Source organism: Dictyostelium purpureum (genome assembly GCF_000190715.1).
Source record: "Dictyostelium purpureum unplaced genomic scaffold DICPUscaffold_208, whole genome shotgun sequence".
Lineage (NCBI taxonomy): Eukaryota > Evosea > Eumycetozoa > Dictyosteliales > Dictyosteliaceae > Dictyostelium > Dictyostelium purpureum.
In genome coordinates, this window is record NW_003519544.1 from 24,830 (window position 1) to 46,051 (window position 21,222).

At 26.7% G+C, this 21,222-nt stretch overlaps 5 protein-coding genes across 5 annotated transcripts; 3 read left to right on the forward strand and 2 right to left on the reverse strand.

Moving 5' to 3' along the window:
• Window positions 1-97: 97 nt before the first annotated feature.
• On the forward strand, window positions 98-3,321 carry DICPUDRAFT_36890 (uncharacterized protein; the record flags this gene model as incomplete). Its single annotated transcript, XM_003290094.1, has 5 exons — window positions 98-558; window positions 649-783; window positions 868-1,661; window positions 1,762-3,048; window positions 3,119-3,321. The coding sequence occupies 5 exons, from the start codon at window positions 98-100 to the stop codon at window positions 3,319-3,321; spliced, it is 2,880 nt and encodes a 959-aa protein (XP_003290142.1).
• Window positions 3,322-4,853: 1,532 nt separating this feature from the next.
• On the forward strand, window positions 4,854-5,762 carry DICPUDRAFT_8978 (uncharacterized protein; the record flags this gene model as incomplete). Its single annotated transcript, XM_003290095.1, has 2 exons — window positions 4,854-5,340; window positions 5,416-5,762. Coding segments are annotated over 2 exons (834 nt in total), but the record flags the coding sequence as incomplete, so codon positions are not given.
• Window positions 5,763-6,305: 543 nt separating this feature from the next.
• On the forward strand, window positions 6,306-9,819 carry ABCD3 (uncharacterized protein). The gene is made up of 6 exons (XM_003290096.1): window positions 6,306-6,333; window positions 7,386-7,589; window positions 7,672-8,505; window positions 8,579-8,691; window positions 8,769-9,078; window positions 9,142-9,819. Exons 2-6 carry the CDS (start codon window positions 7,508-7,510, stop codon window positions 9,744-9,746), a joined length of 1,944 nt encoding a protein of 647 aa, XP_003290144.1. The 5' UTR covers window positions 6,306-6,333; window positions 7,386-7,507; the 3' UTR covers window positions 9,747-9,819.
• A 118-nt stretch (window positions 9,820-9,937) lies between these two features.
• Window positions 9,938-11,346, reverse strand: DICPUDRAFT_154640 (uncharacterized protein; the record flags this gene model as incomplete). The annotated part of the gene is made up of 2 exons (XM_003290104.1): window positions 9,938-9,953; window positions 10,112-11,346. 2 exons carry the CDS (start codon window positions 11,344-11,346, stop codon window positions 9,938-9,940), a joined length of 1,251 nt encoding a protein of 416 aa, XP_003290152.1.
• Window positions 11,347-12,265: 919 nt separating this feature from the next.
• Window positions 12,266-20,353, reverse strand: DICPUDRAFT_154641 (uncharacterized protein; the record flags this gene model as incomplete). The annotated part of the gene is made up of 8 exons (XM_003290105.1): window positions 12,266-14,094; window positions 14,197-14,993; window positions 15,066-15,785; window positions 15,876-16,161; window positions 17,355-17,462; window positions 17,534-18,715; window positions 18,787-19,583; window positions 19,668-20,353. The coding sequence occupies 8 exons, from the start codon at window positions 20,351-20,353 to the stop codon at window positions 12,266-12,268; spliced, it is 6,405 nt and encodes a 2,134-aa protein (XP_003290153.1).
• Between the last annotated feature and the right edge of the window lie 869 nt (window positions 20,354-21,222).

The window sequence follows — 21,222 nt, forward strand, 5'->3', positions numbered from 1 at the left end:
AATATAATTTAATAATATTTATTAATTTTTATAAAAAATCTATAAATTAAATAACTTCCACAGTTTTATATCCTCTGATGGAATAAAAAATTTAAAAATGTCATATGTAGAGAATGTCAAGAATTTTAAGCATCAAAGTTTGTCAGCAAATACTATTGTTGAGGTAGACAGTGGAGCAGAAAATAAAAATTTAAAGCATTTGACTTTATCCATGAGTAATTTCCCAGACTTTAGAGGTTATCAATTCGATAGTGTTACATTTACTTTTAGCAATACATTGAATCCATCAGAAGTAATTACAAATTTCCAATATTTAAATGCTTCAAGTGCTCAATTTACATTTCCTTCAAACTATCAAGTTCCTTTTTATCTTCACTTAAACTCTTATATTAACTTTATGAATCACTATAATGGTAAGTTTCAAACACCAACTCAATTCTACGATATATCAAATCTTGTCAATTATCAATCTATCAGTATGGGTTTTGTTAGTGAGGATTTCCTTTATCAAAATAAAATTCCATTTAAAGTTAGTCCAACCACAAATCTTGCATTTTCGTTAACTGTAACAAATTCATTAACAATTAAACCTCAATTACCTCCTATTACCGATGTTGGTTATTTAAAAACTGTTAAATATGCATCTAGTTACCTATCAGGTAATTTACCAGAATATAATGGACAAGGTTCAGAATACATTTATGATAATAACCAATTAACAGGTACTATACCTGAATCATGGTGCGGCACAGTTTTATCTGTTGCAAATAATCAATTATCAGGGTTTGTATTAACAGTTTTATTTTATGAACCATTGTATCATAATTTTAACAATTATTTTTGATTTATCATTTAAAATATTATTAGTACCATTCCATCATGTTTTTCTTGTTATTTTAATAGTACTGCTTCAATGCCATCATCAATATCTCAACCAACCAATTTCCTCTTTATAACCACAATGTATGATAGATTTGCAGGTAGTACTAATAAATTTACAAATTATGATAAGAATATTCCATGTACAACTTATAAACCACAAGTTAAATACCATAATCAAACAACCATTATAATTAGTGGTATTGATATTGGTCATCAACTTAACCATTATTATGTTAATACAGCTATTTTAGGTAAAGGACTGTGCAAAAGTGTTCCACAAGCAATTATTAGATATGGTTATGAATATTATTGTAATCAAGATTCTTTCTTAAATAGTACATCAATCATTTTATACAATATGGGTAATAATTTACATTATACTTTTTCACTAGTCAGTAATCCACCAACTTTTACATCAATTATTACAACTGAAAATAAAGTATATGCAATTGGTACATTCTTCTCAAGTTATTTAGGTCAATCAGAACAAACTATAAAAATTGCAGGCACAAATTGTCAAGTAACTAACACTGGATTCACCAACTTTACTTGCATCACATCAGTTACATTATCATCAGAAAAACAACTAGTTGTAATAAAGAATGATAATCAAACTAAAAAAGTATTTGCAGTTTTCGAAAACAATAGACTCAATAATAAACAATGTCCAAATGATTGTGTAGGCTCACAATTTGGAGATATTTGCGATTTAAGCACTGGTACTTGTGTAGGTTGTCCAAACGATTGTAGTGGCCATGGTACTTGTAACGAATTAGAAGGTAAAATAACTAAAGCCATTATTATACTTTCATTCATTAAATACATTATTTTTTAACTCATATTAAAAATGTTTATTCTTTTCAATTATATTTTTAATAGGCAAATGTGAATGTAATCCAAACTATATAAATTTCGATTGTTCAGAACTATACATCGTATGTCCAAACGATTGCAGTTCACATGGTAATTGTGATACCAATACTGGAAAGTGTAGTTGTAATACCAACTATACTCAAGATGATTGTTCAGAATTATACATCGAATGTAAAGATCCAACATGTTCATCTCAAGGTCATTGTGATACATCAAATGGTATTTGTGATTGTAATAATGGATTTGGGGGTGACAAATGTGAATTCAGTCAACATTATATTACATCAGTTAACCCATCAAATGAAAATGGTGGCGAAACAAGCTTCTATGGTAGTTTCGGTGAACAACACAACCAATTATCAGTTATAATCGGATCAAAAACATGTCCAGTTACACACTCTTCAAATGAATTAATTAATTGCACAGCACCACCAGGTAAAGGTATTCACAGTGTCAATATCACTCAAAACAATATTGTTTATATTGGTAAAGATATTTACATTTATTCAAAAGTACCACAAAACATATTCGAATGTCCAAAGAACTGTTCATCGCATGGTAAATGTAATACATCAAATGGTAAATGTGAATGTTATTTAGGATATACATCATTTGATTGTGGATCAATGCTTGGAGGAGGAAATAAAGATAATTCAACCACAACAACTGAACCACCAACATCAAATGTAGATAACAGCACAGGTATTGTAGATTTTCAAAATGAGAGAATCAACTTTAAAATCTTCCTCAAATCATTAAATGAAATAGATATTAATAATAATATTGTCAAGAGTTATCCATTAGTATCAGATTGGACAGTAATCAAAACACAATCAAACATTTATACATTCGAACAATCACCAAACCAAGACGAATTCAAAGTTATATCAACCATTGAACAAATTGAAAACGATAAATCAGTTTCATTTGCAGGAATCGATTTTTTACTCACCAACAACTCAATTAAATTCACAGTTTTAATTAAAAACTATAAATACCAATCATTCTTAAACACACTTCAACTCGAAATGGAATCAAACACAACCGAATTAACCAATGATGATTGCAACAGTAAAGAAACTCAATTAGACACTGAAAATCTCAAAAATCAATATGATCTCAGTTATATTAAACTTTCAAAGAATAATATCGATTTTGTAGGTAGATTCATCAACAAAGTAGTATCAGACTCGAAACCAACATTTTTAACAACATCATACACCAAACTCAACGATTCAGTAACTATCACATTACACTTACCACATTGTGTCAATGAATGTTTAATCGATCCAGGTAATATATTAAATTATTGAAGTTGTTTTTATTATTACTATTATATTAAAAGTTTTTATTTTTTATTCAGATTTCTCTGCATTATTATCATCAAATTTCTCAGAGTGCAAATCACCAAAACAAAATATCAAATGGAAGATAGTGGTTGGTGTTGTTGTAGGTGTTGTTGGTGTGGCCTGTATTTGTGCTTTTTTATATAGGAAACATTTATTTAGGTTAAAAATCAAAGCAACAAAAGAAATTGTAATGAAAAAATTTACAAAATATATTTAAAATATCCAAACCAATAAAAAATTATTGTATTAATGTAGATAAGGGGGGGTATTAATTTACAATCGATTAAAACCATTTACATTTTTAACACCAAAAATAATTTTCCTTTTAATTATCACATAACCAGTGATTAAAAATTATCTTTAGTTTGAATCAATTATCGTTCATTTAAAAATTTTAGAAAAAATATCTTTTTTTTAAAAAAAAATTATCTCTTTTTTTATCCATTTAATAAAATTTACCAATAGATGTAAAATAACAAACAACAATTTTTTTCTATTTTTTTTATTTATTTTTTTTTTTTAATTATGGCTATAAAAAAATATCTATTTTAATTTTTTTTATTTTTTTGAAAAAAAAAAAAAATAATAATAAATTATTTTTTTTGAATTAAAATTTTATATTTTCATTTTTTTTTTCTTAATATTTATTTATTTATCAAATCTGCCAAATAGAAAACAACAACCATCTTCTTGGAAAGTTTCTTATAATAATAAAATCAATAATTCTATTTTTTTTGTAATCATTGTATTAATATTTGTATTTTTATTTTGTTTGTAATTATTAAAAAAAGTAATAAAAAAAATAATAAAACAATTATTATGTCAAATACACAACCTTTCGAAGATGATAATACCGATGACACACAATCATCATCATCATCAGATAATGAGAGGGATAATGCAAAATCTAAAATATTAGCAACTTTATTATTCAATTCACCCGATTCAAGTTCACCATTATCATTTCGTTTAAATCCTGGTTCAAATATTATTGGCAGAGGCTCACCTGTATTTTTAAATGACAACAAAATAAGGTAAATAGTATATTTATTATATTTTCTAAAATAAACAAATAAAAAAAAAATGTTGTGGTTTTTACTCACACCCTCTTATCTTCAATATTTCAGTCGAAAACATGCAGAAATAATAGTGTCAGGAGAAGTTGGAAGTGTTATATTTAATCAGTTAGGTAGAAACTATAGCTTACTATATAGAAAGGATAAAGAACCAATTAAATTAGAAAAAGGAGTTTTTAATAAATTAGAAAACAACGACTCAATATCTTTATATGAAGGCTCGCAACAATTTATGATTCAGATTGAAAAAGAAGACAGCAGTCTAATGTCAATATGTGAAAACAACGAAATTGCACAAACTCAAGAACTTCCTGATCTAGATAATCTTAATGAATCACCTTTAAAAATACAACAGAGATTACAACAAGAACATTATCAACAGATGATTCAACTGGAACAACAACACCACTTAGAGCATCAACAAAATCAACACCACCATATAGAGCAACATCAACACCACCAACAACAAATTATTGTACAAAAATCTTTATTAGCCAAAAGGGAAAGAGATGATAATAATCAAAGTCCCCAACATACTCAATATGCAACACAACACCAAACCCAAAATATCCATATACAACAAAGCCCATATCAACAAAAACAACTCCAAAACCAGCAATATCAACAACAAATAGAAAACGAAAATCAACAAAATTTTAAAAAACATAAAAGAGAAAGCACACCAGTAAAAGTTGAAGATGCATTAAAATTAAATATAGAAGAAAAAGAATTAGTATTTTTTAAAAAAATTGGACAAGGGGCATGTGGTGAAGTTTGTCAATATGAATGGAAGGGTACTCCAGTAGCAGTAAAAACTATATTCAAATCACTATTAAGAAAAGATAAAAAAGAAGAATTTGACAAAGAAGTAGAAATTTTAAAGTGTCTTCGACATCCAAATGTTGTTTTGTTTATGGGAACCTGTCTATTAAATGGTAATCTTTCGATTATCACCGAATATTTAGATCGTGGCTCATTAAGAGATGTCTTAGATACAACATCCCCCAATGAACTATCATTAAATATCAAAATAAAAATGTTAATTGATATTACTCAAGGTATGAACTATCTTCACACTTATAACCCATCGATTATTCACAGAGATTTAAAAACTTTAAATCTCCTGGTTGACACCAATTATAATGTTAAAGTTAGTGATTGTAAGTACATTCATCTATAATATTTAAACTTTTCATTTAAAATATTAATTTTAATAATGTCTTTTATTTTTAAAGTTGGTTTATCTAGATTTATTAGTGGTATTGGCAGTTCTGCAAAAACATTTTGTGGAACATTATCATGGATTGCTCCAGAAGTATTCGCAGGTAGAGGATATACCACAAAAGTGGATGTCTATAGTTTTGGTATAGTTTTATGGGAAATTATTACACATAAGCAACCATCAGGTAATATGGCACAAACCATCTCAGGCTATCCAGAAATACCATCAAATATAAATTGTCATCCTTTCTTTTCAGAATTGATCAAAGAATGTTGCAATAAAAACCCAGATTTAAGACCAACATTCTCTCAGATTTTACAAAAACTAAAAATTATATCATCATCAGTAAATAACCCCAACTCACAAAATAACAATACAGCTCCAAATCAACTTTTTATAAATAATAGCTTAAACAACTCGAACAACAATCATATTAACGAATTAATAAACACTCATAAATTAAAAGATTTTACCATCAAACCAAATGAAATCACCAATATTAAAACAATTATGATAAAAGATAACTATTCAATCTTGGAGGGTCATTATAAGAACCAACTTGTTTCAATCAAACAATTTAATAGCACCGTCGATGAATTTGAACTTAAACAATTAAATATTTTAGCGTCTATCAAATCGCCACTTGCGGTTCAATTCTTAGGTGTTGTATTTAATAAACAAGAATATGCAATTGTCACAGAACATGTTGGATACCGTGGTAATCTTTTAAAACTATTACAAGACGAAAGTATCGACTTTAATTGGTCAAATACTTTAGATTTAGCAATTCAAATTTCACAAACAATTCAATACCTTCATAAACATCAACCACCTATTTTACACAGAAATATAACAAATGAATGTTTTTTAATTTCAGAGCCATCAAACAATAGTAACCAGGATAAAGATAACAATAGCAACAACAATAACAGTTTAGATAATATTAATATTAAAATCCATGATTTTGTATTTTCAAGATTTAACTTGGTTGAAGATAAATCTTTAAACGAAATTCGTGGTAATTTTTTATATACACCACCAGAACTATTATCATCGAAATCCTACACCTCGAAATCAGATATCTATAGCTTATCGATTGTACTTTGGGAAATATTTGAAAGATGCCAAAATAAAAAATATCAAAAACCATTTTCAGATGTCGAAATCGATTTTGATTTTCAAATTATTCACAAAACATCCAAACTCGTAAGTAATTTAGTTCATATCTATTTAAAAACTATAGCATCAGCATTTTAACTTTTATTTATTCTAGAATTTAAGACCAACAATTAGTAAGAGCATACCAACCGAGCTTTCAAAAATTTTACAACAATCTTGGGACTCTGAACCTTTATTAAGACCCTCAATCGATTCAATTATTAAGGATTTAGAAAATTATAAAAAAAAGTTAAATAATGTTATAATTGAAAGTAAATAAATAACTTAATAAAGAATAACTTAATAAAGATTAAATTAAAACTATTTTTCTTTTTTTTCATTGAGATCAATCCAAAAATAAATATTAAATTTCATTTTCATAAAAAAAAAACAGATATTTTTTTTTACAATTCGTATTTTTTGCAAATTAATTTACGAAAAAAATTTTTAAACCAAAATATCATATACAGTCATAATGAATAATATTTAAATATAGTTTATACTGGAAAAGATTAATACTGGAACAGGTATTTTCACTCGTTTTGCTTTATTTTTAATTTTGTTTTTTTTTTTTTTAATTTTATTTTATTTTTTTTTTTTTTTTTTCTAAATTTTAATTTTTTTTAATTATTTATATATTTATTTTTTATTTTTTTTTTTAAAAAGGGGGGGTGAATTTTTTATATTCATATTTGTTTTATTTTCTTTAAAGAGAGATAAAAATGAATGTAGATAAAGATTTCTCTATTAACAATAATGAAACAATAAATACAATTAATAGCGAAAAATTTACATCATATCAAAATGATTTCGAAGATTACGAAGAAGATGAAGATTTCAAAAATAAAAACTACAGTCAATCAGAAGAAACTTTAAAGAAGATTAAAGAGAATAAGTTTGATTGGGCATTGTTTGTTAGATTTTTAAAAATTGTTAAAATTCTATACATGAACCCAGTCATACCTTTAATGTTAGTTGGTACTTTATTTGGTTTCGCTGTTGGTCAAACATATATAAGCAAATATACTGGTAAGTTTTGATAAGAATAAAAAATAAAAAATAGATAATAATAAAAAAATAAAAATATACTAATTATTACACAATTATATAGGTATTATTCTTGCAAATGTTTATCAATCATTTACAACTGGAGATAAAAAATTATTTTATGAATCAGTATTTAAAGGATTGGGTGTAATTGGTGTTTCGGCATTATTCGATTCTTCGATTCAATTCATTGTTGCTTTAATGGGCTGGAACTGGAGAAAAACCTTATGCTTTTATATTCAAAATGTATATTTCAAGAAATCACTCTTCTATAAAATTATTGCATTTAATGATAATATCGATAACCCAGATCAACGTATTACATCAGATATCGATAAATTTACAACTCTCTTGGCTTCGATTGTATCAAATTGCATAACTGGTCCAATGGTCGTTATTTACTATACCTACCTTTGCTATACTACTATTGAATGGTATGCTCCATTAATTGTCTATGCTTACTTTTTCTTGGGTTACTTTGTCAACAAGCTTGTCATATCGCCAATGGTTAGTATTAACTACCTTCAAGATAAATTAGAAGGTGATTTCAGATACCTTCATCAAAGAGTCCGTAACTTTTCAGAATCAATTGCACTTTTTAACTATTCCAAAAACAAATCAAACAAACCAAAGAGAAAAACATCTGATGCCTCCACAACATTGAGAAAAAGCGATAGTGTAGATTTTTCAGAAGAATCTGCTGATGAATCAACTGTAATCAATAGAAAGAATAGAACACCATTCACTAAAACTGGCAATACAAAATCAAGCATTTCTGAAGAGAAAAGAAAGAAACTTGAAGAAGAATTTTTAGTCGAAGAAAGACAAGCAAAGATACAATTTGAATCATTATTAGCAAATAAAAAAAGAGTTATTTTTTGGAACTTTGGTTTAACTAGTAAGTACCTTATAATTTTATCATTTAAAGAAATTATTTACTTTTACTAATATCATTTTAATTTAATTTTTAGCTACATCCGATTTATTCACATATTTAAGTCCATTAGTAAACTACTTTATTATTGCAATGCCAGTATTCTTTTTACACACAAAATCAGCTTTATTACCTGCAGAAGTTACAGTTGTAAGTATATCATTATGACCATTATAATAGTTCAAATATTATTTTATTAACCAAATTTAATTTATAATTATTTTTAGCAATCTTATAACTGTATTATGTTAGCTAGTGGCTTTAGTCAATATATCAATGTATCAACTAATATCTCTGACTTGGCTGGTTTTATATCACGTATTTCATCAATGATTGAAGTTTGTTCAAAAGTATTAAATGATGATTCATATGAAACTGAAACCTCATCATTAAATGAAAAAGATGGTAGCAACGATAGTTTAAACCAAGAGATTCATGTTAATACAACCAATAGATCAATTAGATTAAACCAAGGCGAAAATATTATTTTAGATGATATTACATATTTTACACCAAAAGGAAATCAATTATTTTCAAGTAATTATAACTATATAAAAAAAAAAAAAAAAATTTTGTTACTAATATCTTTTTTTCTTTTAGATATCACTGTTTGCATTGAAAAAGGTAAAAATTTATTAATTATGGGTCCAAGCGGTAGCGGTAAATCCTCGTTAATTAGAGTTATTAACGGTTTGTGGCCATTCTTTAAAGGAAGAATCAATAGACCAGAAAGCGATAAGATTTTCTTTTTACCTCAACAACCTTATTTAATTTTTGGTGAACTTGAGGAACAAATTCTTTATCCTCTTTCTAAAAAAGATAAAAGAATTCCAAAGAAACAACTAAGAGAATTATTTGCTAGACTAGATATTGACTACCTTTTGGATAGAGAAAATTTCATTAAAAAGAGTGCACAAATCAATGACCTTACCCATAATTGGTTAAACTCACTCTCGCCTGGTGAACAGCAATTAATATCAATTATTAGACTACTCTACCATTCTCCACAGTTTGCATTGTTAGACGAAGCCACCAGTTCTATTCCACAATCCCTCGAGGAAAAAGTTTATCAAATCGCCAAAGAATTAAACATCACCATTATTAGTGTTGGTCATCGTGTTTCATTATTAAAACACCACGATAATTTACTAAGATTCGATAAATATAAAAATTGGTTTTTTGAAGAAATAGACCATAATCAATAAAACTTGTGCATTACAAGTTATAATAAATAAAAATAAAAAATTACACAAAGTTTTATAATTGTTTTATAAATGTATAAATTGCAATAATATAATAATTTTATTAAATGTTTATATTATTATTCTTTTATTTTTAAACTACAATATTTTATTTTAATATTATTATAATGTTTTATTAAAAATTAATTTAATTTTTATAATCTACTTTGCCTTATTTAAATAATAGAAATTTAAATTATAAAAAATTAGAAATTATTTTATTATCTTTTATAAAAAAAAAAAAAATTATTAGATATATTTTATAAAAATAAAGGAATGGATCTGGATAAAAGAAATATTTATATAAATATGATTAAAGTAATGCTTACAATGTTAAGTTTTTAATAAGGTACTCGCTAACTTTGTTAATATATTCTTCGGTGTTGAGGTAATCGGAACGTGGAACATTTGTGGTTCCTCTAACGCAAATTGCTAAATCTTTAGTCATGAAACCAGCTTCGACTGAATCAACACAGGCAGCTTCTAAGGCGTTACAGTATTTGGCTAATCTATCATTACCGTCTAATTTAGCACGATGAGCAAGACCACGTGACCAAGCAAAAATAGAGGCGATTGGATTGGTACTGGTTTCTCTTCCTTTTTGATGTTCACGATAATGACGAGTGACAGTACCATGAGCAGCTTCAGCTTCAACAGTCTTACCATCTGGACAGAGGAGGACTGAAGTCATAAGACCAAGTGAACCATAACCTTGAGCAACAGAATCGGATTGGACATCACCATCGTAGTTTTTACAGGCCCAAACAAAACCACCATCACTCTTCATAGCATAGGCAACCATATCGTCAATAAGTCTATGTTCATACCAAATCTTGGCAGCTTCGTATTTGCCTCTGTATTCCTTTTCATAAATCTCTTGGAATATATCTTTGAAACGACCGTCATATTTCTTGAGGATAGTATTTTTAGTTGATAAATAAAGTGGCCATCCTTTTTGAAGAGCGTATTCAAAGCATGATTTGGCGAAACCAACAATGGATTCATCAGTATTGTACATACCCATAGCGACACCACCTTCTTGGAAATCGAAAACGGTGAATTTTTGTGGAGCACTACCATCGGCTGGAGTAAAAGTCATTTCTAATTTACCGGCACCTTTAACAACGAAATCGGTAGCTTTATATTGGTCACCATGAGCGTGACGACCAATGACAATTGATTTTTTCCAACCACTGACAAGACGTGGAACATTTTTGCAAAGGATTGGTTCTCTGAATACAGTACCGCCGAGAATATTTCTAATTGTACCATTTGGTGATTTCCACATTTGTTTTAATTTGAACTCTTCGACACGGGCTTCATCTGGAGTAATGGTAGCGCATTTAATACCGACATTATATTTTTGGATAGCGTGGGCACAATCGACTGTGACTTGGTCGTTAGTGGCATCTCTGTGTTCCATACCAAGATCGTAATATTCAATCTTTAAATCTAAAAATGGATGAACTAACTTGTCCTTGATCATTTTCCAAATTACTCTGGTCATTTCATCACCGTCCATTTCGACAACTGGTTGATCTACTACAATTTTTTGGAAACTCATTTTTTTTTTTTTTTTTTCTATTATTGAATATTATAAAATAATTATATTGTTATTATTATTTTTGAAAAAAAAAAAAGGTATTATATGAAATTTTTTTTTAAAAATAATTGTTAATAAAAAAAAAAAATTAAATTAAAAAATTAAATTAAAAAAAAAAAAATTTAAAAAAAAAAAATTTAAAAAAAAAAATCTTTCAAAAAAAAAAAATAAAAATTAAAAAAAAATTAATAATATCATCCATGCCCATTTTTGATCATTTATTTGTTTAACGTAAATAAAACTGTAATGAAATTTCTTTTTGACAGATTCAGGAATAATATGATTGTTTTATTTTTTTTTAAAGAATAGATTATTTTTTCCTTTAAATAAAAAAAAAAAAAAAAAGACTCAATAATTAAAACTTAATATTAATATTTTTAGAAATATTCCCATTACAAATTATATTGAATTTAATTTAAAAAAATCAAATATTTGGTTAATAAATGATACTCAACTATTGTTGTATCCATCATATAATAGAACTTTTTATCCTTTGATTAAAATAAGTGAATGTTATCTTTTTTAATAAAAAAAAAAAAAAAAAAAAAAAAAAAAAAAAAAATGTAACAGACAAGTCTGAAAAACAAGTTTTTTTTTAAATTATTTTATTGGTTTGAATATTTTAAATATATTTTGTAAATTTTTTCATTACAATTTCTTTTGTTGCTTTGATTTTTAACCTAAATAAATGTTTCCTATATAAAAAAGCACAAATACAGGCCACACCAACAACACCTACAACAACACCAACCACTATCTTCCATTTGATATTTTGTTTTGGTGATTTGCATTCTGAGAAATTTGATGATAATAATGCAGAGAAATCTGAATAAAAAAATAAAAACTTTTAATATAATAGTAATAATAAAAACAATTTCAATTAAGATAATATATTACCTGGATCGATTAAACATTCATTGACACAATGTGGTAAGTGTAATGTGATAGTTACTGAATCGTTGAGTTTGGTGTATGATGTTGTTAAAAATGTTGGTTTCGAGTCTGATACTACTTTGTTGATGAATCTACCTACAAAATCGATATTATTCTTTAAAAGTTTAATATAACTGAGATCATATTGATTTTTGAGGTTTTCAGTGTCTATTTGAGTTTCTTTATTGTTGCAATCATCATTGGCTAATTCAGTTGTGTTTGATTCCATTTCGAGTTGAAGTGTGTTTAAGAATGATTGATATTTATAGTTTTTAATTAAAACTGTGAATTTAATTGAGTTATTGGTGAGTAAAAAGTCGATACCTGCAAATGAAACTGATCTGTCGTTTTCAATTTGTTCAATGGTTGATATAACTTTAAATTCGTCTTTGTTTGGTGATTGTTCGAATGTATAAATGTTTGATTGTGTTTTGATTACTGTCCAATCTGATACTAATGGATAACTCTTGACAATATTATTATTAATATCTATTTCATTTAATGATTTGAGGAAGATTTTAAAGTTGATTCTCTCATTTTGAAAATTTACAATACCTGTGCTGTTATCCACATTTGATGTTGGTGGTTCAGTTGTTGTGGTTGAATTATCTTTATTTCCTCCTCCGAGCATTGATCCACAATCAAATGATGTATATCCTAAATAACAATCACATCTACCATTTGATGTATTACATTTACCATGTGATGAACAGTTCTTTGGACATTCGAATATGTTTTGTGGTATTTTTGAATAAATGTAAATATCTTTACCAATATAAACAATATTGTTTTGAGTGATATTGAGACTGTGAATACCTTTACCTGGTGGTGCTGTGCAATTAATTAAATCATTTGAAGAGTGTGTAACTGGACATGTTTTTGATCCGATTATAACTGATAATTGGTTGTGTTGTTCACCAAAACTACCATAGAAGCTTGCTTCACCACCATTTTCATTCGATGGGTTAACTGATGAAATATAGTGTTGACTGAACTCGCATTTGTCACCACCGAATCCATTATTACAATCACAAATACCATTTGATGTAATACAATGACCTTGATATGAACATATTGGATCTGCACATTCGATGTATAATTCTGAGCAATCATCTTGAATATAGTTGTCATCACATTTACAAATACCAGTATTAGTGTTGCATTGACCATGTGAGCTGCAATTGTTTAGACATTGAATGTATAATTCTGAACAATCATCTTGAATATAATTGTCATCACATTTACAAATACCAGTATTAGTGTTACATTTACCGTGTGATCCACAATCAATTGGACATGAGATATATAATTCTGAACAATCATCATGGATATAATTAGTGCTGCATTGGCAAATACCAGTGTTATTGTTGCATTGACCATGTGAGCTGCAATTGTTTGGACATTCTATGTATAATTCTGAACAATCATCTTGAATATAATTAGTGCTGCATTGACAAATACCAGTATTAGTGTTGCATTGGCCGTGTGAGCTACAATCATTTGGACATGAGATGTATAATTCTGAACAATCATCATTAATATAATTGGAATCACATTTACAAATACCAGTATTAGTGTTACATTGACCGTGTGAGCTACAATCATTTGGACATGGGATATATAATTCTGAACAATCATCATGGATATAATTGTCATCACATTTACAAATACCAGTATTAGTATCACATTGACCGTGTGAACTGCAATCGTTTGGACACGGGATGTATAGTTTTGAACAATCGAAATTTATATAGTTTGGATTACATTCACATTTGCCTATTAAAAACATAATTGAAAAGGATAAAAATATTTAATATGAGTTAAAAAATAATATGTTAAATGAATGAAAGTATATAATAATGGTTATAATTATTTTACCTTTTGATTCGTTACAAATACCATGGCCACTACAATCGTTTGGACAACCTACACAAGTACCAGTGCTTAAATCGCAAATATCTCCTGATGGTGAGCCTACACAATCATTTGGACATTGTTTATTATTGAGTCTATTGTTTTCGAAAACTGCAAATACTTTTTTAGTTTGATTATCATTCTTTATTACAACTAGTTGTTTTTCTGATGATAATGTAACTGATGTGATGCAAGTAAAGTTGGTGAAACCAGTGTTAGTAACTTGACAATCTGTGCCTGCAATAGTTATAGTTTGTTCTGATTGACCTAAATAACTTGAGAAGAATGTGCCAACTGCATATACTTTATTATTTTCAGTTGTAATAATTGATGTAAAAGTTGGTGGTTTACTTTCAAAAGCAAAAGTATAATGTAAACTATTTCCTATATTGTATAATGTGAAAATTTTTAAATTTTGAATACCAATGTTTTGATTACAATAATATTCATAACCATATCTAATAACTGAACCTGGAACAGATTTACACTGGGTGGAGATTGAAATTGAACCAACATAATAATAGTTAAGTTGATGACCAATATCAATACCACCAATTATAATGGTTGTTTGATTATGGTATTTAACTTGTGGTTTATAAGTTGTACATGGAATGGATTTATCATAATTTGTAAATGTATTAGAAGTACCTGCAAATCTATCATACATTGTAGCCATAGTTACAATACCGTTTGGACCCGAAATTTCATTTGAATAATGAGCTGTAGCACCTAAATAACAAGAAAAGCATGATGGAATAGAACTATATAATTATTTTAAAAACATTAATATTATTAATTTAATTTATACTAAAATAAATATATTAAATACATACCCTGATAATTGATTATTTGCAACAGATAAAGCTGTGCCGCACCATGATTCAGGTATAGTACCTGTTAATTTGTTATTGTCATAAATGTATGCTGAACCTTGTCCGTTATATTCTGGTAAATTACCTGATAGGTAACTATATCTATAGGCAGCAGTTTTTAAATTGCCAACATCGGTAATTGGAGGTAGTTGAGGTTTAATTGTTATTGCAGTAGTAAAAGTCAATGAAAATGCAAGATTTGTGGTTGGACTAACTTTAAATGGAATTTTATCTTGATAAAGGAAATTTTCGCCAACGTAACTCATCTTGATTGATTGATAATTGACAAGATTTGACATATCATAGAATTGAGTTGGTGTTTCGAAATAGCCCATATAATGATCGATAACTTTTATATAGGGGTTGAGGTGAAGATAAAAAGGAACTTTAAAATTTGTATTAAAAGTGAAAACTGTTTGGATAGCATTTAAATATTGAAAATTTGTAAGCAAATCTGATGGATTGAAAACACTCCCAAAAGTAAATATAGCACTATCGAATTGATAACCCTCAAAGTTTGGGAAATTTGTTAAAAATATATCTAAACTCTTTAAATTTGTTTTATCTGCCCCGCTGTCAACTTCAAAAGTAGTTGCATAATTTAAATTAAAAAAATAAAATGAAGTGATATCGTTTAAATGAGACATTTTAATATTTGTGATGCTATTTGAGGTAATTCTACTATTGTTTTATAATTAATTTTTTTTTTTTTAATTTTTTTAATTTTTTTAATTTTTTTAATATTTTTAATTTTTTTAAAGTATAACTTACTATGTTTTGTAAGATGGTAATTTCTGTGTAAAATCACTCAATGTGTTACTGCTCAAAGTGATGGACTCTACTGTTGGGAAATGATGATAAAGAAAACTATCAGAGAGTGTAAAACCAATAATATTGATAGATGTTATAAATGGAAAGCAATCAAGATCGCTATCTAAAACTTCTGCTCCCGGTGTGACAACATCATTGCTACCTTTTTGAGGTGAAAAGGTATTAAGAGATCCATTATCGTGGCAATATGGATTAAATAAATCTTTTGAGTAAACCCCGTCTGTATCTATTATTTTAAAAAAAATATTAGTTTAAATAAAATAATTAGTATATATAAAAATATATAGTTACTCGGATAATTTTGTTTCAAGCTAAACTTTTTAATAAACTTTACATAGCATGTAAATTCACTATCTAAAATTATTGCGGTGTGTGTATGTTTAAAATAGATTAAAAAAATGAAAAAATAATAAAAAATTTTCCTTCCCATTTTTTTTTTAAAAAAATATTTTTTTTTTTTTGTTTATTTTAAATGTGAGGGATATCGAATATAAAAAAAAAAAAAAAAAAAAAAAAAAAAAAGTGAAACACATCCAACATAAAAAAAATACGATGCATCTTAAAAACTTTTTTTTTAAATTTTTTTGTTTTTTATGCAAATAAAAATAACGAAAAGCTTTTGTGTTGAATAAAGTTTAATATTTTATTTTAGGCTTTATTTGTGGGATTTATATTTTATTGAAACCATTTTATTACCTTTTATTTAAATAAATTTATAGAAAAAAATTCCAAGACAAGAGGAACCAACAATATCACCGACTGGTACAGTATTTGCCACCTAATCAATTTTTTTTAAAAAAGATAAAAATAGATAATGTAAAATAAAAAAAAGATAAAAAAGGATAATAATAAGTAAAATTATAAAATAATATTGAAAATATAAAAGTTTTTTTATTTTTAGAAAAAATGATAAATTGTTGTGGACTCTTTCTTGTTAAGAACAACATATACGATTCCATTCTTAGGGAAGAAGATTGGCTCAATGAAGGTAATGAGAAATGAAAAAAAATTGAAAAATTTAAAAACGTAAAAAATTTAAAAAAAAATCTGCCCATAATTAAAAAAAAAAATAAATAAAAAAAAATAAAAAAAAATTATTGTTATTTTATATCAATTGGTAAATTTTATTAAATGGATAAAAAAAGAGATAATTTTTTTTTAAAAAGATAATTTTTCTAAAATTTTTAAATGAACGATAATTGATTCAAACTGAGATAATTTTTAATCACTGGTTATGTGATAATTAAAAGGAAAATTATATTTGGTGTTAAAAATGTAAATGGTTTTAATCGACATACAATAATTTTTTATTGGTTTGGATATTTTAAATATATTTTGTAAATTTTTTCATTACAATTTCTTTTGTTGCTTTGATTTTTAATCTAAATAAATGTTTCCTGTATAAAAAAGCACAAATACAGACCACACCAACAACACCTACAATAACACCAACTACTATCTTCCATTTGATATTTTGTTTTGGTGATTTGCACTCTGAGAAATCTGATGATAATAATGCAGAGAAATCTGAATAAAAAATAAAAACTTTTAATATAATAGTAATAATAAAAACAACTTCAATTAATTTAATATATTACCTGGATCGATTAAACATTCATTGACACAATGTGGTAAGTGTAATGTGATAGTTACTGAATCGTTGAGTTTGGTGTATGATGTTGTTAAAAATGTTGGTTTCGAGTCTGATACTACTTTGTTGATGAATCTACCTACAAAATCGACATTATTCTTTGAAAGTTTGATATAACTGAGATCATATTGATTTTTGAGATTTTCAGTGTCTAATTGAGTTTCTTTACTGTTGCAATCATCTTTGGTTAATTCGGTTGTGTTTGATTCCATTTCGAGTTGAAGTGTGTTTAAGAATGATTGATATTTATAGTTTTTAATTAAAACTGTGAATTTAATTGAGTTATTGGTGAGTAAAAAGTCGATACCTGCAAATGAAACTGATCTGTCGTTTTCAATTTGTTCGATGGTTGATATAACTTTGAATTCGTCTTGGTTTGGTGATTGTTCGAATGTATAAATGTTTGATTGTGTTTTGTTTACTGTCCAATCTGATACTAATGAATAGCTATTGACAATATTATTATTAATATCTATTTCATTTAATGATTTGAGGAAGATTTTAAAGTTGATTCTCTCATTTTGAAAATCTACAATACCTGTGCTGTTATCTACATTTGATGTTGGTGGTTCAGTTGTTGTGATTGTATTATCTTTATTTCCTCCTCCGAGCATTGATCCACAATCAAATGATGTATATCCTAAATAACATTCACATTTACCGTTTGATGTATTACATTTACCATGTGATGAACAGTTCTTTGGACATCCGAATATGTTTTGTGGTACTTTTGAATAAATGTAAATATCTTTACCAATATAAACAATATTGTTTTGAGTGATATTGAGACTGTGAATACCTTTACCTGGTGGTGCTGTGCAATTAATTAAATCATTTGAAGAGTGTGTAACTGGACATGTTTTTGATCCGATTATAATTGATAATTGGTTGTGTTGTTCACCGAAACTACCATAGAAGCTTGCTTCACCACCATTTTCATTTGATGGGTTAACTGATGTAATATAATGTTGACTGAATTCGCATTTATCGCCACCGAATCCATTATTACAATCACAAATACCATCTGATGTATCACAATGACCTTGAGATGAACATGTTGGATCTTCACATTCGATGTATAATTCTGAGCAATCATATTGTATATAGTTTTCTTCACAAATACATTTGCCTATTTTTAAATATAAAACTTAGTATTTAAAATTATTTAAAAAAAATAAATTATTTTAAAATTAGCTTTACCTTCTATTTCGTTACATGTACCATGGTCACTACAATTGTTTGGACAACCTACACAAGTACCAGTGCTTAAATCGCAAATATCTCCTGATGGTGAGCCTACACAATCATTTGGACATTGTTTATTATTGAGTCTATTGTTTTCGAAAACTGCAAATACTTTTTTAGTTTGATTATCATTCTTTATTACAACTAGTTGTTTTTCTGATGATAATGTAACTGATGTGATGCAAGTAAAGTTGGTGAATCCGGTGTTAGTAACTTGACAATCTGTGCCTGCAATAGTTATAGTTTGTTCTGATTGACCTAAATAACTTGAGAAGAATGTGCCAATTGCATATACTTTATTATTTTCAGTTGTAATAATTGATGTAAAAGTTGGTGGGTTACTGACTAATGCAAAAGTATAATGTATATTATTTCCCATATTGTATAATATGATTGATTTACCATTTAAGATAGAAGCCTGATTACAATAATATTCATAACCATATCTAATAATTGCTTGTGGAACACTTTTGCACAATCCATAACCTAAAATAGCTGTATTAACATAATAATAGTTAAGTTGATGACCAATATCAATACCACTAATTATAATAGTTGTTTGATTATGGTATCTAACTTGTGGTTTATAAGTTGTACATGGAATATTCTTATCATAATTTGTAAATTTATTAATACTCCCAGCAAACCTATCATACATTTTAGTTGTAAAAGAGATATCGGTTGGTTGAGATATTGATAATGGCATTGAAACAGTACTATTAAAATAACAAGAAAAACATGATGGAATGGTACTAAAAATATTTTAAATGATAAATCAAAAATAATTGTTAAAATTATGATACAGTGATTCATAAAATAAAACAGTTAATACAAACCCTGTTAATTGATTATTTGCAACAGATAAAGCAGTGCCGCACCATGATTCAGGTATAGTACCTGTTAATCGGTTATTATCATAAATGTATGCTGAACCTTGTCCGGTATATTCTGGTAAATTTCCTGATAGGCAACTATATTCATATTTAACAGTTTTTAAATAACCAACATCGGTAATAGGAGGTAGTTGAGGTTTAATTGTTAATGAATTTGTTGGAGTTAATGAAAATGCAAGATTTGTGGTTGGACTAACTTTAAATGGAATGTTCTTTTGATAAAGGAAATTCTCACTAACAAAACCCATTTTGATAGATTGATAATTGACAAGATTTGATATATCGTAGAATTGGGTTGGTATTTGAAACTTACCCATATAGTGATTCATAAAGTTAATATAAGAGTTTAAGTGAAGATAAAAAGGAACTAGATAGTTTGAGGGAAATGATAATAGAGCACTTGAAGCATTTAAATATTGGAAATTTGTAATTACTTCTGATGGATTCAATGCACTGCTAAAAGTAAATGTAACACTATCGAACTGATAACCTCTAAAGTCTGGGAAATTACTCATGGATAAAGTCAACTCCTTTAAATTTTTTTTTTCTGCTCCACTGTCTACCTCAACAATAGTACTTGCTGACAAACTTGAAAACTTAAAATTCTTGACATTCTCTACATATGACATTTTTAATTTTTTTATTCCATCAGAGATTATATAACTGTGGAAGTTATTAAATTTAATTTATAGATTTTTTATAAAAATTAATAAATATTATTAAATTATATTATAAATAAATGTTAATACTTACAAATATTCATAAGGTGGTAATTTTTGAGTTAAATCTTGTATTTCTGGGCAATCCAATTTTACTGAAGTAACTCCCAAGAATTCATAAGAAATGAATTCGTTGGATGGTTTTAAAATATTAATGGAGAGAGTAGTCATAAATGGGAAGCAAGTAACATCAGTAGGTAACACATCAACTTTAATAATTGCATCTGTTAAATGTACAGATGATTGAAAACCATCAATTGACCCATTTGCATGACAACTTGATCTTGCACATAATGTATCATCGCTTGTGTCTATTTTTAAAAGGAAAAATAATTTTATTTTAAAAAACCAATATTAATATTTATTTCTTTTAAATGCATAAAATATTTATAAAAATTCTAATTAATTGCAATAAATACCTTGATAATTAACTTTTAAATTAAATTTATTAATAAAGTTTAAATAACATGTTTTTTCATCTGGAGGGATATCAATACCAAATGAGAATTTTGAAAATATTAAAAAAATATAAAGATATAAAAAAAAATAATAAATTTTTATCATTTTTAAGAATGTTCAAAAAAAAAATTTCAAATGAAAAAAATAATGCAGTTTACCGAAAAAAAATCTGTAAAAAAAAATTTTATTTTACAGATTTATGATTTACGGTAAAAAAACTAAGAAAAAATTACTTATTTTTTTTATATTCATTTATTATATTTAATTTGATTATTATTTTTTATAATTGGTTTGATCCCGTGTTAAATTATTGATATAAA